The sequence below is a fragment of the Aulonocara sp. 'chitande type north' Nkhata Bay genome, linkage group LG14, assembly GCF_057382095.1.
Source record: "Aulonocara sp. 'chitande type north' Nkhata Bay isolate Kocher_YH1m ecotype deep benthic linkage group LG14, A_spYH_male_GT1.1, whole genome shotgun sequence".
NCBI lineage: Eukaryota > Metazoa > Chordata > Actinopteri > Cichliformes > Cichlidae > Aulonocara > Aulonocara sp. 'chitande type north' Nkhata Bay.
In genome coordinates, this window is record NC_141357.1 from 25,825,221 (window position 1) to 25,845,005 (window position 19,785).

General features: G+C 40.4%; 1 protein-coding gene and 1 pseudogene across 1 annotated transcript; one reads left to right on the forward strand and one right to left on the reverse strand.

Moving 5' to 3' along the window:
* Window positions 1-330: 330 nt before the first annotated feature.
* LOC147314691 (extracellular calcium-sensing receptor-like) lies at window positions 331-11,210 on the forward strand. Its single transcript, XM_086261797.1, has 6 exons — window positions 331-359; window positions 497-794; window positions 876-1,670; window positions 1,822-2,049; window positions 2,226-2,349; window positions 10,297-11,210. Exons 1-6 carry the CDS (start codon window positions 340-342, stop codon window positions 11,208-11,210), a joined length of 2,379 nt encoding a protein of 792 aa, XP_086117923.1. The 5' UTR covers window positions 331-339.
* Window positions 11,211-14,088: 2,878 nt separating this feature from the next.
* Window positions 14,089-18,989, reverse strand: LOC147314692 (uncharacterized; annotated as a pseudogene).
* Between the last annotated feature and the right edge of the window lie 796 nt (window positions 18,990-19,785).

Consider the following 19,785-nt stretch of genomic DNA (forward strand, 5'->3'; position numbering starts at 1 on the left):
CCTGAGAATGCATCATCTCTCTTCTGTTATTACATCTTAGGTTGCACCAGAAGGTATAAATATCAGTGCAAGTCTTTCATTTACACGAAGGCATTTATAATGGCATTAAGTGGTTTAGCTCTAGACTTAGCATCCTCACACAGATGGCCAGAGCAGGGGTGGGCACTTCTCCAATTATTATTGATGGCTTCTTTTTCTCAAGCTGAGGACCCAGTGTGCACGCAGAGAGGTGATTCTGGGAACCCAGTCCTATCAAAAGATGGGGATTTTATATTAGGGGGGATGTTCTCTTTTCACAGCAGCTGGGAAGACAGAATGGACAACTACACACACAAACCAATGCCACTACAATGTACCAGGTAAATGATAAGAAATGAATTTAATACAGTCATTTAAGAAATTCATCAATTCTTGGCTTTAAACATCCTTTGAAATGTTTTTTCCAAGTTTTAAGGGAAAATGTGATGCAATTCCAATTATTTGTAAATGTCTCAAGTTTAAATTTCAGAGATTTCCAATTTGCACAGACTATGCTTTTTGCAATTGAGGAGATTAATAACAGTACAGACCTACTGCCAGGAATCTCTGTGGGCTATAAAATCTATGATACTTGTGGATCTGTGGCCAGAAGTGTAGGTGTCACACTGGCTTTGGCTAATGGAAATGAAATTGTGTCTGTACCCCCGAAGGCACCATGTACCAGACCTGCACATGTGCAGGCGATAATAGGAGAGACCTCTTCTTCTCCATCCATTGCAGTAGCTACTGTTATTGGACCATTTGTTCTGCCAGTGGTGGGTAGGCTTCTTTCTTTATACATTTTATATATATATAAAGATATATATAATGTTTAAAAAATATTTTTATTCTCTTAGATCAGTCACTTTGCCACATGTGCTTGTCTCAGTGACAAAACTAAGTACCCATCCTTCCTCAGAACAATACCCAGTGACTACTACCAGAGCAGAGCCCTGGCACATTTGGTCAAGCATTTTGGATGGACTTGGGTTGGAGCTATTCGAACCAATAATGATTATGGAAATAATGGCATGGCCACCTTCACAGAAACTGCACAGCAGCTGGGCATCTGTCTGGAGTATTCTGTATCTTTTTTTAGGACAGATCCATATGTGAAAATACAAAAGATAATTGAAATTATAAAGGCTTCAACCTCCAGGGTAATTGTTGCATTCCTTTCCCATGTGGATCTGGATGTGCTGCTACATGAGTTTTCATACCATAACTTGTCTGGGTACCAGTGGGTAGGCACTGAGTCGTGGATATTTGATTCACAAACAGCAAAAATGGATATACATCACATACTGAATGGTGCCATAGGTCTTTCCATTCCTAAAGCACATGTCACTGGCCTGAGAGAGTTCATACTGGATGTTAAGCCACTGAATTCATCTAATAATGAACTCTTTATTGAGTTCTGGGAGACACTATTTAGTTGTAAGTTCAAGGAGTTGAAATCATCAGCAGACATTCAGAGAGAGTGTACTGGACATGAAGATCTGAACGGAGTTCAAAACAGCTTCACTGATATGTCTCTCATGCCTATCTTTAATAATGTATATAAAGCAGTGTATGCAGTGGCACATGCACTTCACAATATCCTCAGCTGTAATAAAACATGTAACAAAAATGTGCAGCTAGATCCATTCACGGTGAGCTTTACACCAACTTAAAAGATTAAATCACATTAGCACGAACATTGTTGTCATAATTAAAAAAATATTTTGTCTTTCATAATCTTTGACCATTAGGTGTCCAAGATATCTCTATTGCAAGTAACTGAGTTTTGGCATGTTATCTTAGGTTTTGCAACACATACGAAAGATTCACATCACAACAAAGGAAAGAGATGAGGTTTACTTTAATGAGAATGGAGATCCAGCAGCAAAGTATGAAATTATAAACTGGCAGCCAAGAGAAAACGGCGTTGTGGAGTTTGTCACAGTTGGTCTTTATGATACATCATTGGCTCCAGAAAAACAGCTACATTTGCAAAACAAGGCTTTAATTTGGGCAAGAAACACAAAGCAGGTACACATTCATGCAACTTTGGGGTTTTTTGTTTTATTTTTTTCAATTTATAAATATGTATTTAATTTGTTTTACAGTATTTTGGTTTTGATCTTTCAAAATTAAGAAATTGTTTGACAGAGAACTTCATTTTTTTCTTAAAGTCCATATGCAGTTTAATTTTCTTGATCATGCAGGTTCCTGTGTCAGTTTGCAGTGAGAAATGTCCCCCAGGAACACGCAAGGTTCTCCAGAAAGGAAGGCCTGTTTGCTGCTATGACTGTATAAGATGTGCAGAGGGACAGATCAGCAATGTTACAGGTGTGGTGACATTTCATTTTAACTTTGGTGCATTACAAAGCAAAGTTAGCCATGTAGGACGGTCATACGAGAACTATTTAATAATCGTGATGTTTGTTTTTATGCAGACATAATATGCATTTAGTACGGAGCCCTGCAGGGGACATGGGAGAAAAAAAAATTAAGACGGACTTTTGCGAGATCTCGCAAAACTAACTCGGGATCTCGCAAAAGTTTTGCGAGATCTCGCAAAAGAAACTCGGGATCTCGCAAAACTTTTAGCCGCATTCTTCGGATGCCGGCTCGAAGCCGACCGGGAGGTCGAGGCACGATGTGCCGGGAAAGCGGTGTTCCTCCCGGCTGTAGTAGGTCTCGACCTCCCGTTAGCTTCGAGCTAGCGGGAAGAATGCGGCTAAAACTTTTGCGAGATCTCGCAAAACTTTTGCGAGATCCCGAGTTTGTTTTGCGAGATCTCGCAAAACTTTTGCGAGATCCCTCCCATGTCCCCTGCGGGGCTCCGTAATTTCGATTTCCTTCTCAAACTAAGTAAAACTATTTAACTAATAGTCACAGAATCATAACATTTCAACAGTAAGGAGACAGATTTATGTTGGGCATTGTTTCAGTTGACGGTTTTGGATTTTTACAGAGCTGCATAGAACTATATGTGCATTTTTTCACATATATACTCATAATTTAAAATACATGAAACTAGTAACCAATATGATGAAGAAGAAATCATCCATTCATTTTCTGCTGCTTATCCATGTCTCGGTCATGAAGTAGAATTGATAAAAAGAATTAGATAAAAGTTTACATGGAAAAAAAGAACAGGTTTATTCAAGACGTTGTATTTAGTCTTGTTGTTGCTAATAATAATAATAGAAATAATAATAAATTTTACACACAGAGACCCGCAATAACATGCACAACTTACAAGTCAAAATAGAAATATAAAGATATAGTCTGTGCCAAATTTCATCAGGTCTTTTTATTTATATTGTAGTGTCTCTCCAACAGAAGACAGAGACAGTCGGTTATTCTGTTTCTGAGTTTATTTGGAACAGTAACACATGTTGTTCTACAGACTCTCTGTCATAGGTAGCTGATATAATTGACAGGCTTAACAGCCTCTAGACCAGGGTTCTCAAACTTGCGGCCCCTCTACTTGCGGACTGCATATTGATGTGAAGAATTTAAATTATTATTCAAAACATAATTTAATATGAAGGCAATGTGAGCAGAGTGTTACAGGTATTGCCCTTTAAGAATGTAGCCAGTGTAGTCTGTGCTTTAGGGAGACAGTGTGGGACTGCCTCTCCGTTATGTGTGTGAGTGTGAGCGAGGGAGAAAAAGGGGAGTCAAAAAGTATGAGTTCTCACCGACCAGAAACAGGAGATGGAAGCATGTAAATATAATAACAACCACTCCAGCCAAAAAGAATGCTTGACGAGCCCAGTTGTAAGTAAGCTGTTAAGACTAGACTGTACGCTGTGTTCGTGTTTTCCTCCGAACCAATAGAGTTCAGTTGGAGCAGCCTTTCAACACCTCTCTCTGTCTCTCACTAGCAAAGTTGACCCAGACAGTAAAGCTAGTTCCTGGCTATGAGCCCAACACAGAACCCGACATATTAGCCAGAGGTCTCTTTACTACGGTATGGAGCCGTTGACCTGGCTGAGGTAGCAAGAGAGTACACACACGTGGAAGGATTGGCAGTGCCAGTTCAATGAGAGTCAAAAACTAATGTGTACACTTACGTCTGCATTTTTATTTTGTTAAATATGAACAAAATTATAGCAGAAGTGCTGTCACGTGTTTGGCCAGAAAGAGCGTACCAATTTGTTTATTTGGTAGTTCAATGAAAGGCTTCAGTTAAGAGTGAGAAAAAGAATTCCTTTCATGTTTGCAGTTTTGTCTTGTTATACAATATTTGAAATTTAAAACAAACAAACAAAATACAACATTTTAGGAAATATTAGTGGGTGTTTTCTGGTTTGTTTGGGTTTTTTGTACTACTTGAACATGAAAGTGGCCCTCCAATGAGATGGTGGTGCCAGCAGTGGCCCGTGGCTCATTTGAGTTTGAGACTCCTGTTTTAGACTATTACACCTTCAAGGATACTCAGTAAATTACTTCTTTGCAGGTGTGGAGCATATCTGCCAAAACTGTGTGGCAATTCTGAAAACAGTAATAACACAACAATTGGATTAACTTGTAATCCAGTCCATTACAATATATTTTAATGCCTTACAAAACCAGGATTATACATAGTCTGCTTTTTTTCTGTAAAGTAACTCTTATGTTAGCCTCTCAGTTATAGTCAGTGTTTAATATTTACCACAATCCTTTGTTCTAAACTTAGAGTTAATACAATTAATGGTGATTAATACTCAATAAATGTTTTTCTCTATCTGATAACACCACTGAGGCTAAATATTAAACACTAAATAATATTTGGAATAATATCTGGAAAGTATAGAAAATCTATTATAACTCCTTGTAAAATTTAAATAAAAAGTATGCCACAATCACAAACACTGATGGATGCTCAATTTAATTTAATTCAATTTTAGTCATACAGCTCTAAATTGCAACAACTGTTGCCTTGAGGCTGTTGTTGTTGTTGAAAGCTGGTTCAAAAGTAGAAAAAGAAGCCTGAAAACCAAAGGCTCTGGCTCCCATTCTACTTTTAAATACTCCAGAAACCACAAGTAAGCTTGCAGTCCAAGAGTGAAGTGCTCTAATAGGGTGATATGGTTATTAAGATAAGATGCGACCTGAGTATTCAAGAGCTTAAAAATGAGAAGCCCGATTTTAAATTCAATTCTGGATTTAACAGGGAAGGGAAGCCAATATTGGAGAAATATACAGTACACTCTCTTTCTAGTTCCTGTCCATAATCTTGCTGCAGTATTTTGGATTACGTGGAGGCTTTTCAGGGAGTTTTTAGGACATCCTAATGACAAACCAATTAAAAATACTCCAGCGTAGATGTACTAAATGCATGCACTAGTTTTTTAGTGTCACTCTGAGATAGGATATTTCTAATTTTAGAGATATTGAGCAAATGGTAAAAAGCAGTCCTACATATTTGTTTAATATTTGACTTCAAGTTTCCTCACAGTGTTACTGGAGGCTAAGGTAATGCCATCCAGAACAAGAATCTGGTTAGATACCATATGTCTTTGATTTTCAGGCCAGTGCAATAACCTCAGTTTTATTTGAATTTAGAAGTAGAAAATTAGAGGTCATCCAGTTCTTTGTCTTTTAAGACATTCCTTTCGGTCAAACTAATTGGTATCTGGCTTCATGGATAGATAAAGTTGGGTGTCATCTGCATAGCGGTGAAAATGTATGCTATGCCTTCTGATTATACCTCCTAAGGGAAGCATGTGTAATGTAAACACAATTAGAACCATGTGGAACTCCATAATTGACCTTACTGTGTGAAGAGGACTCTCCGTTTACTTGATAGCTATGATACAAACCACTGCAATGCAGTACCTGTAATGTCTACAGCACACTCTAATCGTTGTAATAGAATATTATGGTCTACATTATCAAACATTGCACTGAGGTCTAACCGGACAAGCACAGAGATGAATGCATTGTCTGAGGCCATAAGAAGATAATTTGTAACCTTCACTAAAGCTTTCTGTTTCTGTACTGTGATGAGCACTGAATCCTGACTGAAACTCTTCAAATAAGCCATTCCTCTGTAGATGATCAGTTAGCTGTTTGATAACTACTCATTCAAGAATTTTTGAAAAGAAACAAAGGTAGGAGATTGGCCAGCAGGGTCAAGAGATGTCTTTCCAAGTAATGGTTTAACTATTGGCAGATTGAAGGCCTGTGGTACATAGCTGATTATTAGAGATAGGTTGATCATATTTAAGACTGATGCATTATTAATGGTAGGGCTTCTATGTGCAAATGGGAAGTAATTACTGAAGTCAACTCAGAAAGATCAATTGGAGAAAAATACTCAAAATAAGTACCAGTGGTACTGAAAGTAGCTGTAGATAATGTTACAGTCTTTGAGATGATTATGAGTAAATTTTTTTTCTCCAATGGTTACAATTGTATTTGTCGTGGTGGAGGGTTTATGTGTCCCAGGGACCCCAGGGGCTATGTTGTCCGGGGGCTTGTATCCCCTAGTAGGGTCTCCCATGGCAAATTGGTCCTGGGTGAGGGACCAAAGAGTGATTCAGAAAACCCCTATGAGTAGAACATCAAGGGAACAGTTAACCCTGCCCGGGATAGGGTTACCGGGGCCCTGCCCAGGAGCAAGGCCCGGTGAGGGTGCCCAAGGGTGTCTGGTTAATGGGCCTTAGCCCATGGGGCCTGCCAGGCACAGCCCAAAAAGGGGACATGGGTCCACCGTCCTGCAGGCCACCACCTGCAGGAGATGGGGTAGGGGTTGGGTGCTGGGTGGCGGCCAGGAGCGGAGGCTCTGGCGGACCTGGAGAGTTTCTCAGTCTGGAGCTGCCCCTGGTGAGAGGCAGCAGGCTGGGGTGGGTATCCATAGTATCACCTTGGCTTGCTGCCTGTACATTGGGGTTTCTCCCGGTGGACAAGAGGGTTTACTCCTGCGCCTTCAGGTCGTGGAATGGGTCCTGACCGTCATCTATGCTTATGTGCCAAGTGGCAGTTCAAAGTACCCAGCCCTTTGGAGTCCCTCTTGGGGTGGGGGTTTCAATGCTCATGTGGGCAATGACAGTGAGACTCAGGGGGCATAACTGGGAGGAAAAGCTTCTCTAGACCTAACCGCGGACTTCTGTGCAAACCCCAGTTTGACCATAACAAACACCATGTTCGAACATAAGTGTTCATAAGTGCACGTGGCACCAGAATGCTCTAGGCTGGAAGTCGATGATTGATTTTATAATCGTATTACCAGACCTGCGGCCATATGTTCTGGACACTCAGGTAAAGAGACGGGCTGAGCTGTCAACTGATCACCACCTGGTAGTGAGTTGGATCAGGTGGAGGATGCTGGACAGACCTAAACATATAGTGAGTGTGCACTGGGAACGCCTGGCAGAGGCCCCAGTCCACAAGATCTTCAATGCACACCTCCGGCAGAGCTTCAACAGCATTCTGAGGGAATCTGTGGACATTGAGTCCAAATAGACCATATTCAGCACCTCCATTACCAAAATCACTGCACTGTGCTGCAAGGTGGTTGGTGAATGTCATGCTGGTAACCCCTGAACCAAATCGTGGACACCAGAGATGAAGGAGCCACCAGGCTGAAGGAGGAGTCCTATCAGGCTTGGTTAGCCTGTGGGACTTCAGAGGCAGCTGATAGGTACGGACAGGCCAAGCAGAACATGGCTCGGGACTCGTCACTGCACGGATATTGGACTGCCTCAAAGAGATTTTGGCAAACCGTCAGGCGACTCAGAAGGGGAAAGTGGTACTCTACCTGCACTGTGCATAGTGCGGGTGTAGCGCTGCTAACTTCGACTGAGAAAATTGCCCTGAGTTCCTGAATGCTCTGGATTTTTTAAGGCTGTCTTGGCTGACACACCTCTTCAATGTTGTGCGTTACCTCTGGAATGGCAGACCGGATGGTGGTTCCCACCAGAGGGTGTGTTCCAATTACAGGGGGATCATACTCCTCAGCTTCCCTGGGAAAGTCTATGCCAGGGTGCTGGAAAGAAGAGTCCATCCGTTAGCTGGACCTCACATACAGGAGGAACAGTGCAGTTTTGTCATGGAACACTGGACCAACTCTTTATCCACTCGAGGATACTTGAGGGTGCATGGGAGTTTGCCCAACCAGTCCACGTGTGTTTTGTGTATTTGGAGAAGGCATTCGACCATGTCCCTCGGAGTGTCCTGTGGGAGATGTTAACAGAGTATGGGGTATCTCTCCCATGGCTACATGCCATTCAATCCTTATTCAACTGTTGCAAGAGATTGGTCCACATAGCCGGCAAAAAGTTGGTCTCATTTCAGATGGGTGATGGGCTCCGCCAGGGCTGCTTTTGTCACAGGTTCTGTTTGTAATTTTTATAGACAGAATTTCTAGGCGTAGCCAAGTGTCGGAAGGCTTTTATTTGAGTGGTCTCAGAATCTCATCTTTGCTTTTTGTGGATGATGTGGTTCTGTTGGCTTCATCAGGTGATGGCCTTCAGCTCGTGCTGGAATGGTTTGCAGCCAAGTGTGAAGCGGTAGGAATGAAAATCAGTACCTCCAAATCTGAGGCCATGGACCTGGAAAAGGCTGAAAAAGAGTTCCTGCCCCAAGTGGAGGAGTTTAAGTATCTCGGGGTCTTCTTCATGAGTCACGGGAGAAGGAAGCAGAGAGAGCTGAGCGTAAAAGGGAAGCTCTCAATTTACCGGTCGATCTACGTCCCTACCCTCACCCTATGGTCATGAGCTGTGGGTAGCGACTGAAAGAACGAGATTGCTCTCCCTTGCCTCTCCCTTAGAGAGGGTGAGAAGTTCAGCCATCTGGGAGGGGCTCAGAGTAAAGCCGCTGCTCCTCCACATTGAAAGGAGCCAGTTGAGATGGTTCATGCATCTGATAAGGATGCCTCCTGGGCACCTCCTGGATGAGGTGTTACGGTCATGTCCCACTGGGAGGAGACCCCGGGGCAGACCCAGGACTCGCTGGAGAGATTATATCTCTCGGCTGGCCTGGGAACACCTTGGTGTTTTCCCAGACAAGCTGAAGGAGGTGGCTGAGGAGAGGGAGGGTTTCTTTGCTTAGCCTGGTGTTAACCTGGCATTCGAGGCTAATTAGGATAATTTACATCTGGCTCTGCATTTAGATTATGTAATTATTTTATATTTTATATCTGTAATTTATATTTCATATTGTGATTTTACCTGTATCATGGTTTTACTGGAAAGCACTTTGGTGTACTTCGGACTTTAAATGTGCTATATAAATAAATTTGATTGATTGATCAATGGTCATGAGAATTTGCATATTAATGATCAAGGAATGGACCTCCCAGCCCATTGTTCATTCAGTGGTGCTAGTTTCAGACATGTTGTGTTGAGTCTGTCATATTTAGCATTTACATGGATGTTAAAATCACCAGCAATAATTATTTTATTTGATCTGACCAGTAAATCAGATAAAAAGTCTGAGAAATTAGACAGAAACTCTGTATAAGGCCCAGGTGGAAGATAATAACAAATAAGACTGTTTTTTGAGTTTTGAACAAGGCTAAGCATCAGGCTTTCAAATGAATTAAAAGTCTGTCTTGGTCTTTGGTTGATTAATAAGTTGATGTGGAAAACTGCTGCCACACTGACCCCTCAGCCCTGATAGTTACTATGGCTCAGGGGTGTTGATTCATTTAAACTAACGTAATTATTCTGCTGTAACCAGGTTTCTGTAAGGCAGAGTAAATCAATTTGTTAATCAATTATTAATTAATGTACGAACAGACTAAAAGACTTGGAAGAGAGAGACCTAATATTTAATAATCCACATTTTACTGTTTTACTCTTTGTTGTAGAAGCGCATTATTTTATTGTCCCTTCTTTCCGATTTTTTATGTTTAAGTTGTTTTTTGCCGGTTTTTAGTTTGTTTTTTTGTCTGTTTGGGAGCTGACACTGTCTCTGAGGAGATGGGGTTTTGGGGAATAATGGGAGGAGAGAAGCTGCAAAGAGGCGTGTAAGACTGCAACTCTGCTTCTGGGTCCCAACTCTGGATAGTCAGGTTTTGGGGGGAATTAATACATTTGGCAAGACTTCTAGAAATGAGAGCTGCTCCATCCAAAGTGGGATGCATGCCGTCTCCTCTCTAGACATCACATCTGTTAATCCTTACTTGATCACAAACCAGTATACCTGTGTGCTTAACTTAATAAACATATTGTTTATCACCTTGTAATTGTACAGCATCAGTAGGATGTTTCATGGATGTTTTAAATGCAAACACATATGAAATTGTGCTCATTAAATTTAACAACTTGTAACATCTGCATCAATATTAATTTCCAGATTCTGTCACCTGTGTGAGATGTCTACCTGAGTTTTGGTCAAATGAAAGAAGAGATTCCTGTATCAAGAAGGAAGCAGTGTTTCTGTCATATGAAGAAATTATGGGAGCACTGCTCACTGCAGCATCTTTATTTGGGGCATGCATGACAATTGGTGTGATACTCATTTTCTTCAAGTATAGGAAATCTCCTATAGTGAGGGCAAACAACTCTGAATTGAGCTTCCTGCTGCTCTTCTCTTTAATTCTGTGCTTCCTGTGTTCTCTGACCTTCATTGGTCAGCCCTCTGATTGGTCCTGTATGCTCCGACATGTAGCATTTGGCATCACCTTTGTCCTCTGTATCTCTTGTCTTCTGGGAAAAACAATAGTTGTTTTAATGGCTTTCAGAGCTACACGTCCAGGTAGTAATGTTAAAAAATGGTTTGGGCAGACACAGCAGAGACTCTGTGTTACAGCATTCACTCTTATACAAGTTGTCATTTGTATCATCTGGTTAACAACTTTTCCTCCTTTTCCATCTAAGAATTTGTTACAATTCAAAGATAAAATCATCTTAGAGTGTGCCCTTGGCTCAGCTGTAGGCTTTTGGGCTGTTCTTGGTTATATAGGACTTCTGGCTATTTTATGTTTTATTTTTGCATTTTTAGCACGAAAACTACCCGATAATTTCAATGAGGCCAAGTTTATCACTTTCAGCATGCTGATATTCTGTGCAGTATGGATTACATTTATCCCAGCATACGTTAGCTCCCCTGGGAAGTTCAGTGTTGCTGTAGAAATATTTGCTATACTTGCATCTAGTTTTGGACTGCTAATTTGCATCTTCATACCCAAATGTTATATAATCTTACTGAAGCCAGAGAAAAATACAAAAAGGAATATGATGGGGAAGAAGGTACCAAATTCACTTTGAAAATTGAATTTAGTAAAATGGTATTTTACTCTTATTATTTTTCCCAAATTAGTTTGTCACCATCCTGTCAGAATATGAATAAGCTCCTTCTCCTTCCTGATGCATTTTCATTACTTAGTTTGCAACTAGGTAAAAAAAAAGCATACCAAGGCACTGCTAGCTAGAGGTTATTGAGTCAATCATATATTTATCATGGCATGCCTTTATTTTGTCTTTATTTTATGTCAAACCCTGGAAGTTTGAAATTTGAATTACATGCCACTGCAGATAAAATCAGTAAGAGTACCTGTTCTTCTATAACCTGTTCATTTTCATTTTCAAGAGGTTTCCATTGCCATTATCAAATTTTTGTGCGCACCACAATGCAACTCCATCAATTGTTTTGCTTTGTGCATGTATGTGTTTAATGCATGGTTCTCAAAGAGCAGCTACACATATATATGGCAAATGAAATAAGGAAAGTAAAAAAAAATCTGGGGCAGCACGGTGGTTAGCACTGTTGCCGCACAGCAAGAAGGTCCTGAGTTCAATTCCAACATCAGGCCGGGGTCTTTCTGTGTGGAGTTTGCATGTTCTCCCCGTGTTTGCGTGGGTTCCCTCCGGGTACTCCGGCTTCCTCCCACCGTCCAAAGACATGCAGCTTGAGGGGATAGGTTAATTGGAAAATCCAAATTGCCATTGTGTGAATGTGCGAGTGAATGAGAGTGCAAATGGTTGTCTGTCCCTGTGTGTTGGCCCTGCGACAGACTGGCGACCTGTCCAGGGTGTACCCCGCCTCTTGCCCTATGACAGCTGGGATAGGCTCCAGCGCCCCCCGCGACCCTGAAAAGGATAAGCGAATGGATGGATGGATGAAAAAAAAATCTCTTACTATATCAGTAAAAGCAATAACAGTAAAGCTCTTCCTTTGTATAGGATTTAAAACAAAATATAATATGTGGTACTTTAAAAGATGAGTTTTTAGTGTAAACACAAGTTACAGTAAATAAACAAATAAATCTTTTGGTGTCAGATGTTTGAAATATCTCTAAACTGCTGATTATTTGCTGTTGCCTTTGTTCTCTGTTACCTCTTCATCTGCAGCTGGCGCAAAGACGCACTTATCCACACAACTGTCATTTGCAAAGTGGGTCTACAAACCCAAGCATTAGGGCCACAGGTGGATTGCCCTATTTCAGTACACCAAGCAAAAAATGTAACACCAACCAACCAACCCAGTGATATCAAGTTCTGTACTGATACAAGATGGCGCTACACATGCTGTAAAATCTTTAAACACTTTCTTAAACCATACTTCAAAGACATTGTTAAGTCCATGACATGTTTTTAGAGTAGGGTTCAATGGTGTAAATTTTCCTTACCATTTCCTATTAACTTCAGACTGAATTAGTATCAGACTGATGACAGATCTTAATATCACATCTATGCATCACAGATGTGAAAGTGTAAGTGAATGGATGACTGTAACTTGTATAAAGTTCTAAGAGTATAAAAGTACTGTATAGGAAAAAGATTTTTTTAGTACATTATTTGTAGTGAATTGTTCTTTCCATTGTTAATTTATATTTAAATGGGCCTTTGTATACACTGTTAGACTTTTCATCGCCACTTTACGGTAACATACTGGCCTCACTGTGCTGTGTTACGGTAGCTTAATGCTCTGCAGGATGATACAGTTTTTTGCTGGTGTGGTATAATACTCTTGGACAAATTATGGTAACACGCCGTAGCCTTTTTTACGGTATCTCACTGGCAACAGTGACGCCAGTGAGATACCGTTATGTCGTTATGTCGTAAATTACGTCAACAAAGTAACATCATACTGTGATTAAAAAATTGGTATACTACTGTTTATTCACGGTATGCCACTGTAAGCCCGCTGCAAGGTAATAAACTGCAATTTATTAACCAGTAACTTACCGTTATCACGCATCATCAGTACCAAAAATATTCATCTCTGCTAGAGGATACCGTGTCCCAACAGGCGGTCATTTACCGTTTAACAGGTCGTAATTTTACCGAAATTTCAGTTAACAGTAACATACTGTAAGAGACTGGAGGGTTCCAAAAAAAAATTGGATGGATGGATGGATGGATGGATAGATAGATAGATAGATAGATAGATAGATAGATAGATAGATAGATAGATAGATAGATAGATAGATAGATAGATAGATAGATAGATAGATAGACACACACAAAATATAATTCATGTGCTTTACACCACTTTATTTATTATCACTGATTTTTCCCTGCTGAAATACACATTTCCAAAATCAAAAACTAAAAAGAACCGAAAACATTTTCATTGAGGAAGCACTTGTTTTTACTAAACCATGTAATACATTATTTTCTCAGATGGTTGTACAAACAATAACGATATTATGTCATATCCATATCATGGCAGACAACATATCGTTAGCTTCATAGCATAATTGCCTAAGTCATTTGACTAAGTCAATGACTTAGGCACTTATGCTATGAAGCTAACGATATGCTCAAGTGTTGGGTTTTCTTAGTTATATTTTGTAGGGTTTTGAAGTGCCTTGGCATTCATTTTGTTGGCACCATACAAATAAAGTGAATTGTAATGAATATAATATCAAGCCCCACACTTCTGCCTTTATATACACTTTGTCCAAAATACTGGCTCACACCACCAAATCATTGCACAAAACAGGGTCCACGACATGGATGAGCGTGTGTGGTGTGAAGGAACTTGACTGACCTGCACTGAACCCTGATCTTGCTTTGTGGACTGAGTTCATTGATTTGTAGGGTGAGCCAATACATGTGACAATTAAAGTGTAAGTAGCTGAAATAATTTTTAACAAACAGGTAAAAGAAGGGAAAAAAATCAAAACTGTTGCACTCAAAAAACCTATTGGACAGAGACAGCGTCTTGCAAGATGGCAAGAGAGCTTGTCTTCATTGTTGTTCGTCTTGTGTAAATGTCCAGAAAGCATGGGCCATGGATCATCTGTGGAGACACAGGTAACAACACATTGGTCACTTAAATTATACAAGAAATTCACTAAAAATGGCAACAGTTACCTAATTTGAAGTTCTCCACTCAAATTCAGTAAGCCGCTGGAGGAAAGTTGTGACATGAGGGTTAATGTAAACAACCTTTCGCTTCACAGTGGTCCCAGTCTTTCTGCTTGTCCCAACCTTGGAGGTACATTTTGTTCCCTCTTCAGGGTTTATCCTTACAAAAAACTTGCACACGCTGACTCCTGGTATTCCAGGTTGAATACATCAATGTCAGAGACTGACATTGCATCAGCAAAGGTGTTCTCTTTGTCCAGCTCAACAATTACACGCCCCTCTGCACTCACCATCCAGCAGGTGGCGGTCATTGAACTTTGTCCTTAAATGTATAGGGGCAACATGTTGTCATTATGCAACATAAAATAATTGTAATACTTCACTTCTTCACACTGTCTAGATAGTCATAAAGCAAATAGCTACGTACTGTTAATTATTAATGGCCTTATGTACATAAGTCCGTTTTAACATATTATAATTGTACATAATTGGGAATTATTCTGCACATTAAACACACCTAACAAACAGTCAGCCCAGTTAAATTACCAGAGATGAATCAACTCTATGGTTATTTTGGAGTTCATAGTTTGTGCTGCTGTTAAACTTTACAGTATTGACTTCAGTATTTCTGCTGTTGGTGTAGCTAGACTACTACGTTGATCAGTAATATGTATTGTGAAATTTGATATTGTTACTTTGCTGGATTCACTGAGACACTTGTCCAACAACCTTGGTTTATAAAGGAAATTACAGAAATTTGAGCTAACAAAACAGACACTGGATACCTGTGTCCACGAAAAGCTCCTGTGCCAAACAGAAATTCTAATATGGTCTAATCAGCTCTATTTCATAAATGACTTCTTACCAAGCATAATCAGCCTTGGGGTGATGGGCAGGTTGCTCTCTGCTTCAAGGGACATCCTGGTAGATGTTTCCTGCCAGAAAAAGGACCAAGACATTTTATGTAACAAATAAAAAAAATATAACAGGACAGCAAGCAACAGCATTAAACATACAGGGAGTGCAGAATTATTAGGCAAATGAGTATTTTGTCCACATCCTCTTCATGCATGTTGTCTTACTCCAAGCTGTATAGGCTCGAAAGCCTACTACCAATTAAGCATATTAGGTGATGTGCAACTCTGTAATGAGAAGGGGTGTGGTCTAATGACCTCAACACCCTATATCAGGTGTGTATAATTATTAGACAACTTCCATTCCTTTGGCAAAATGGGTCAAAAGAAGGACTTGACAGGCTCAGAAAAGTCAAAAATAGTGAGATATCTTGCAGAGGGATGCAGCAGTCTCAAAATTGCAAAGCTTCTGAAGCGTGATCATCGAACAATCAAGCGTTTCATTCAAAATAGTCAACAGGGTCGCAAGAAACGTGTGGAAAAACCAAGGCGCAAAATAACTGCCCATGAACTGAGAAAAGTCAAGCGTGCAGCTGCCAAGATGCCACTTGCCACCAGTTTGGCCATATTTCAGAGCTGCAACATCACTGGAGTGCCCAAAAGCACAAGGTGTGCAATACTCAGAGACATGGCCAAGGTAAGAAAGGCTGAAAGACGACCACTACTGCACAAGACACACAAGCTGAAACGTCAAGACTGGGCCAAGAAATATCTCAACACTGGTTTTTCTAAGGTTTTATGGACTGATGAAATGAGAGTGAGTCTTGATGGGCCAGATGGATTAGGCCCGTGGCTGGATTGGTAAAGGGCAGAGAGCTCCAGTCCGACTCAGACGCCAGCAAGGTGGAGGTGGAGTACTGGTTTGGGCTGGTATCATCAAAGATGAGCTTGTGGGGCCTTTTCGGGTTGAGGATGGAGTCAAGCTCAACTCCCAGTCCCACTGCCAGTTTCTGGAAGACACCTTCTTCAAGCAGTGGTACAGGAAGAAGTCTGCATCCTTCAAGAAAAACATGATTTTCATGCAGGACAATGCTCCATCACACGCGTCCAAGTACTCCACAGCGTGGCTGGCAAGAAAGGGTATAAAAGAAGAAAAACTAATGACATGGCCACCTTGTTCACCTGATCTGAACCCCATTGAGAACCTGTGGTCCATCATCAAATGTGAGATTTACAAGGAGGGAAAACAGTACACCTCTCTGAACAGTGTCTGGGAGGCTGTGGTTGCTGCTGCACGCAATGTTGATGGTGAACAGATCAAAACACTGACAGAATCCATGGATGGCAGGCTTTTGAGTGTCCTTGCAAAGAAAGGTGGCTATATTGGTCGCTGATTTTTTTGTTTTTTGTTTTTGTTTTTGAATGTCAGAAATGTATATTTGTGAATGTGGAGATGTTATATTGGTGTCACTGGTAAAAATAAATAATTGAAATGGGTATATATTTGTTTTTTGTTAAGTTGCCTAATAATTATGCACAGTAATAGTCACCTGCACACACAGATATCCCCCTAAAATAGCTAAAACTAAAAACAAACTAAAAACTACTTCCAAAAACATTCAGCTTTGATATTAATGGGTTTTTTGGGTTCATTGAGAACATGGTTGTTGTTCAATAATAAAATTATTCCTCAAAAATACAACTTGCCTAATAATTCTGCACTCCCTGTAGAGCTGTATGAAAAAAGCTTACATTTGCTAAGACAAAGAGGGAGTCTTCATCTTCCTTGTAATACTTCATCATGAGAAGTATGGCTGCTGTGCCAACCTTGTTGTTGGTCAAAACTCCCTCACTTTCTATCTGCTGGATGAGTGTCCTTATACCAAGGTTCCATTTGAGCTTCTGGGTGGAGAAATAGTTAACAATCCTTCTGCCTTTGGTTACGAGGGCCTGACCTAAGCACTCACTGACATCGATGCCTGTGAGTTTGTAAAAGTGGTTCGAAAGACCTTTCCGAGTAAATAAGAATGGCCACTGCTCCTGAATTTCAGCTACTGAAAGTGAGGGACAACTGTTGATAAGCTGCCGCTGAGAAATATATGTGATGCACATGAAGTCATCCACATCAGGTCTCTCCACAGCTCCAGGTCCTTCTGAATTAAAAATTGTTAACAAGATGTGTTTCTTTTCCTCTAAAGAAGCTGGCGTTTCCCCCTGAGGAAGTTCAACTGGCTGCCAATTTATACAGCCATAGCTATCTGCAAGGCATCTAACTTTTTTATGTGAGGTTGCATTACTGTTGGGACTGCAGTCTTCCTCATTCCTGGTTCTCTTTGTTTGACGAAGTCTATGTGTTGTATTATCTCGATTAACATGTTGAACTCTAGATTTGATGCTTCTTAGTAGTGAATAATATCCACAACCCAGTCTTTCTCCCTTTTCAGTAAAATCTGCAAATGTTTGAGGGTATCTGTTTATAATGATCTTAGCAACCTCTTCACAAGATGCACGTTTAGGGTTTCTGCAGTTAACTTGCATGGCCTCCACAACAATTTCTAACCATACTTCTGTCCTCTGGATGACCTCTGTCTCCTCTTGTGATTGCATGGGACAGTTGGAGTGGAAATCATTCCCAAGCTCCAGAGTAATGGTGTCATTCAAATTCTTTGGTCTGCCATCTAAAAAAAAGAGAGATGGTGTTAGATTCAGTGTCTACTTTTGTTACAGCTGCAAAGATCCTGAAAATCCTCTATGATGCTCTGTATAGTGCTGGTTGGCAAGAGCATTTTAGCCTGCATTTTTAAATGACACAAAGTCAACTGTCTTCTAATAGATTAACTGTGTCCTCTCCTTGTATTATGGCAAATCCTCCAATTTCTTGTTGCCTTGACTGCTGAACTGTCTACTTATGTTTTCGAGAAATATGGCTGGAAAATGATGTTCGGACACTGAAGTATTTAGAGCAACCTTCAAATGGACATAATACTTTCTCCCCCATCTTTGATATGAAATCTGAGAGGGGCACAAAGAGCTGTGAAGTTTTGCGCAGCATACCCACATCCAGGAACTTGACAGCCGAGGTCACCAGTGAACATATAAAACTCCTCCTTAGTGGTCTCCCTTCTTGTTCTGTGATTCCTAGGCATATGTGAATGAAGGCAGAAAATGTTCTGAAAGTGGCAGGGCAGTTCTCAGTTCCACAAGAAAGCCTATAGTTAGCTACATGTTTGTGGCTTTTAACATGCAAACTGAACAATATATATTTGCGTGCACTGATGCCACAAAATTTAGAAATACACATAGTTGCAAAAAGTTCAGTGACCAATTACCTTTCCTAAATGACATATGCAATGCAAAAAGTAAGAGTATTGTCAATAGGGACCAATTCCCAGTTTTTACATGATCAAAATTATTCACAAAAGGCTTCAATAAACAGAAAATGTGTGCCGACAAGAGAGCAGTGCACAAAAATGAAAAGATATTTGAGCTCGACTCTTTAATGGGTTTAACATGACTTAGTCAGCACCCCGCACCGTACAGGTAGTACAAGCACACCTGAAAACACTGACCAGCTAACAGCTTTAAGCATTTGGGCGCAACCTCGGTAGTTCACCGATTCACCTGTTGCAAACGTCCAAGTTTCTATCAAGTCTCATAAATCCATTGGCAACTATTACCTAACTAGTCTCTTGAGTCTCCACATTCATAGATATTGACATTTTTTCTTAGCATTTGACTGAAAATATCCTGGTAGGGTAGCTTGAAAGTCAAAACAAACAGTACTAGGAACGCATTTCTGACTTCTCTCGAATAAGAGAAAAAAACACTTACCTTCAGACTGATTAGCTGGTGTCAATCCAACTTTAATGTGTTCCATGTCAGTCCGTTTTAGGGAAAAAGTGTTATATGGTTTCATTTAATTTTGAGATACTCCCGCATGGACGAGCAATTTGGAGTCTAGCAGAGTTATCACGAATAGCATACGATCTTCAGATATAATCCAATCAACCTTGCATTTAACCCGATTGAACATCCAGTTAACTCTGATTACTTCTAAGTTGCACATGTTAACCATCTATTCATCAATAGTTGATGGTTATGTTGTTCTCCTGCTTTGCAGCTTTGTTTGAGTCTGAATTGCGACTTAAACGTGCAAAACTTGAGAAACAGATCAATATTTTCCTCTTGTTGTTATTTAATGGTGGTTGGCAACCAGCGAAAGGAGCATTAACCACCTCGAGCAATATTTTCTATCCCCATTGTTGTTTTGAAAGTGAATACCCGACGTGTGCGTCATACGTCACGTTGTACGTCAGGTGAAGGTGTGGTGTCGGCTATCGCACCTGTCGCATTACAAAGCTTCAAAAACGTAACAATCGCTTTAAAAACACAACCCAACGCGCTAAACATGAACAAACATAAACACCCGTGTTACATTATCACGTATATCCAGGACATCTCTTCTGAACCAAGACGAAGTGGTGCTACAAAGGAATTATTTGTTTAGGAGAGTGCATTTAATAGCAGTCTGGCCTGCCACAAAATGCACCGCTAAAAATACAGTTTCTGCTTGTCCCAGAATTTATTAATTTTGAGAGTGAAGTTGTAGGACTGATGCTGGTTAGTGGTGTAAGTTTCATGGATGTGACACCTTAACTTGAGTAAAAATGATG